The sequence below is a fragment of the Ipomoea nil genome, unplaced genomic scaffold, assembly GCF_001879475.1.
Source record: "Ipomoea nil cultivar Tokyo-kokei standard unplaced genomic scaffold, Asagao_1.1 scaffold2805, whole genome shotgun sequence".
Taxonomy (NCBI): Eukaryota; Viridiplantae; Streptophyta; class Magnoliopsida; order Solanales; family Convolvulaceae; genus Ipomoea; species Ipomoea nil.
The window spans coordinates 4,096,158-4,100,288 of NW_017619233.1; the positions used below are offsets into that span (position 1 = coordinate 4,096,158).

Genomic DNA, 4,131 nt, shown 5'->3' on the forward strand with positions numbered 1-4,131 from the left:
ATTATTTGACAATTATATTATACTATCATCTCGTTAATATATATATATAAACATTAACATTATGTAAGAATGTCTACTACATGTATTTCAGGCAAGGAATAATTGTAACATTTGTCCTCTTGGAGCACAGGAGTAAATAAGTTGGGCAAGCTAGGATTTGGCGGACAATATTATAAGAATATAGTAATATAGTATAGTATACAAAGCGGTGTTCACAGTGAGCATGGCCTAATAATTGTAGCCCGCCCTACTTATTATTCTGCCATTTCTTTGCTGCCTTTTGCTTTTCGTTCAATCTCCATTCCATCTCTCTCTCTCTCTCACACACACACACATTATCTTCACTTTTTGGATGTTCACTGTATTTGCAGGGTTCTACTTACTATCTGTCTCCTGCTTCTTCTAGGGTTTTCTTCTTTCAACCACCTTCCCAGTATATATCTCTCACACTTTATATATATACTCACAAAATTCCAGTCGTCTTTCTTAGCTAATGGATGCAAAAGTTGTGAATTGAAGCTTGAAGAATGAAGGGAGACAGCTTGGGAAATTCAACCGGGAAACCCACAGATTAAAGGTATAGTACTTGTTGATAAAGAAAGTCGATTCTTTTTTCTTATCTTAAATATTGTGTGCCTACTGAATCAGTAAGCTAAACTCAGCTCGTGCGGGCAAATCGAGTCTATTTTGGTCCTGGGCGGAATTGGACATTGGTGAGATAGAATAGAATTCTTAGAGCCAATTCTTGATTATTAATTGGATGGGTACAAATTATTATATATATTGAATGAGCAAATAATAGCTTATTGGGTTAATAGTTTTGGTAAAGAAACATCAATTAATATAATCGATCTCGATAACCCAACGAGATAGCTCAAATGGCAAATAAACTCTCTTTGTAACACAAAATTTTGGGAGAATCCTAGTTCGGTTCTCCCTGAACCAGCTTCCGTGTCTCTAGAAGCGAGTGGGTATTAGTCGGGTGAACCGTAAAACGAACGGGAAAAGATCCAGAACACGTGGTGGTTTACACCAAAAAGAAAATAATCGATCCCAATGAAAGCTAAGGGTTGAGTAGTGAGTTTAGGGTAGTAGTAGGAAAAGTCTAGTTTTACGGAAATTTGCAGGTGGAATGTCGGATGGTTTGTGCTTTGTTTTGAGACAGCAGAAACATAAAGGCTTAAACAGCGGAACTAATAAGTTCACATGCCTTATATAGCCCTCACCTGTTTAATTTGTACTACTGTGTTTAATTGTGCTCCTAGATATATTGATAACCTAGGTATATACGACAATGTCGTCCATGTTTATGTATGTGATCATCAAAATTTTCAATTTAAACTTCTGTCTATATATACCAAATTTAATGGAAAATTCAATTAACTAGCTAGAATTATTTGAATTTATTAATTAGATAGCAGTTTGCATTTGACACGATCCGAATTGAGTAATAACAAGTTTACTGATCAAATAATTTTATGAATTGGTATTGTATAGTATGTGATTGTATTCAATTATGATCTATCGTGTAATATTTCTTTTTGTGCATGTTATAAGCAATCTAGATTGATTATATTGATCGATCCGGACGAGATGTCGTCTTCGAGCAGTAGCTATTCCAACCCGCCATGTGCCGCGTGCAAGTTCCTGAGGCGAAGATGCCAGCCGGGCTGCGTCTTCGCGCCCTACTTCCCTCCAGAGGAGCCACAGAAGTTTGCGAACGTGCACAAAATCTTCGGGGCGAGCAACGTGAGCAAACTCCTGAACGAAATCCAGCCTCACCAGAGAGAAGACGCGGTGAACTCTCTGGCCTATGAAGCCGAGGCGCGGCTCAAGGACCCCGTGTACGGGTGCGTTGGGGCTATCTCGGTCCTCCAGAGGCAAGTCCTCCGGTTGCAGAAGGAGCTGGACGCGACCAACGCGGATTTAATGCGATACGCTCGCAACGAAATGTCCTCGTGCGGGCATGGATATCACCCCACTCCAGATGACAATAACAACATGAATAGTTATCAAATGTATAATCAACAAAGGAGCAGCAGCAGCCAGTATGGGAGATCCGTTTATGGCCAATCTTATGGAATGCCCAATTATTCTTCTCAGTGGACTAACAGTTCTTCTGGAGACCATAACCCAGAGGGTGATTGAATTATATTGTTCCGTGTAAGCTAAGCTTCTATTTGGCTTAGGCAACTTAATAACCTTAATTAAGGTTAAATAAGCTAAGCTAGCTAGGTATGCAAATTTACATGCATGTCTAAACTGGATGGCATCACTGCAGAGATGATGAACAATATATATAATATAATATGATATATTGTTTCCGTATGTAATTAATTAAATGTAGCACCTCCACTTTTAAGGAGCTGAACTAATCAGTTATTGTAATTGGTTGTGAATGTGTTGGAAGTTCTTATTATATAGTACAGTACACTTTTACTCTTCTCTCTCTCTCTCTCTCTCTCTCTCTCTCTATATATATATATATATATATATATATATATATATATATATATATATATATATATATATATATATATATATATATAGGATCACATTCAAATGAGAACGGTACGCCCAAGAGAGAACTTAGAATGCATGACATCCGTCTACGTGTCCAGATCTAATGGATGAGAAATACTGATTTTTTTTAAAAAAAAACACGGTGTCGGTTTTGTAAATAATTGAACATCGAAGTGCAAGTAAAATGTATTACAAGTGCAAGTAGCATTTTCATATAGTTCACCGAAGTGCAAGTAAAATGTATTACCGATGCAAGTAAAATTAACACTGAGCATCAATACTAAGTGCACCTAACGTTATAACTAGTTGCACCTAACGTTATAATTAGTTGCACCTAAGTGCACGAATGTTAACAAGGTCAATTAATTGCACTTGTAAGTGAAAATAAATGCACTTGTAAGTGATTTTACTTGCACTTTTATTAAAATTATATCTGATTCATTGATTTGGATACGTGGACAGCTGTAAATCAGTAAATGGTTCTTTATTTCTCTCTTGGGCGGTTATTCTCATTAGAGTATTAAGAATAAGTGCAAATGGAAAAGAAATTGTTAAGAATAAGTATAATATATTTTGATAATTCTCCCAATAACATCTACAATTAAATTAAAGTTAAATTACATATAAAAAAACAGTGTACAATAAAATTAAAACTATTAAAAATTTAGATAACCTACCAATTTGTTCTTTATCATTCACACCACATGATATTAAAGCATCAAAAGCACAAAACATTAGCTTAGGAAAACCATACCTCTGGTGAGACTCCACAATTGTTAGATGATTAAACTTGATTATGTATCAATGTTGAGTCGTTTTGTATTTATAGAAGTTTGAAATCACCAGAAAGTTTTTCACTGCATACACTTTACCTTCTTTAACACAAATGCTAAATTTTGACACATATTCCTTTAGAATATTTGCATGAATGTACGTCCCTTTAAAAAAAAAAAAAAAAAAAAAAAAACAAAACAAAACAAAACAAAACAAAATGTAAAGGTTCTTCCCTAAAAGTACATACATAAATTAGTAGAATAAGAAGGACTTTACCTTAGTCATGAAATAGACATTCTTGACTCTTGATGACATTAATATTTCTACCTTCCGGCACTAGGCATGTATGTTCTTACCAAATGAAGCCTTATAGCCATTCTTGTATGATCTGGACAGATATTCTTTGCTAAAATGTAAATAATAAATAATCAATGTATCAATGCACAATCAAAATGTACATTTCGCCTATCCCAAAACGACGTTGCATCATTTGGGCAGAAAAATGCAATGATTTCATTGCCAAAAGTTATGGATTTATTATATAGGAAGATGTGTGTTTCATTCCATATACATAATCAGTTAGTCACAAATGCATAAATGAACATTGCATAGTGCATAAAAAGTGGTTGATATATATATATATATATATATATATATATATATATATGAACTGAAGTTGTTTTTTAAAATGAATTGGTCTGTACTAACTGGCAGGTACATGTCATGATTCCCCCTGAGTTTCTGATACCCAAAATCTGTTTAGAAAATTAGAGCTGCCCTCATGCTTCAAGGCAAGAAGAAACGACAGCCGGCCATCATTAAATTGAAGTGAAA

The 4,131-nt window shown here is 34.9% G+C and overlaps 1 protein-coding gene across 3 annotated transcripts; it reads left to right on the forward strand.

Moving 5' to 3' along the window:
• Positions 1 to 238: 238 nt before the first annotated feature.
• On the forward strand, positions 239 to 2,399 carry LOC109158000 (LOB domain-containing protein 25). Of its 3 annotated transcripts, none has more exons than XM_019305814.1 (2): positions 239 to 578; positions 1,540 to 2,399. In XM_019305814.1, the coding sequence occupies exon 2, from the start codon at positions 1,594 to 1,596 to the stop codon at positions 2,146 to 2,148; it is 555 nt and encodes a 184-aa protein (XP_019161359.1). In that variant the 5' UTR covers positions 239 to 578; positions 1,540 to 1,593; the 3' UTR covers positions 2,149 to 2,399. The 3 variants fall into 3 exon arrangements, with proteins under 3 accessions (XP_019161359.1, XP_019161360.1, XP_019161361.1); XM_019305815.1 differs by having other exon boundaries at positions 239 to 577; positions 1,558 to 2,399; XM_019305816.1 differs by having other exon boundaries at positions 239 to 577; positions 1,566 to 2,399.
• Positions 2,400 to 4,131: the final 1,732 nt, after the last annotated feature.

Coding starts and splice junctions, on each gene's coding strand:
- LOC109158000 (XM_019305814.1), top strand. CDS start 1,594: ATGTCGTCTTCGAGCAGTAGCTATTCCAACCCGCCATGTGCCGCGTGC.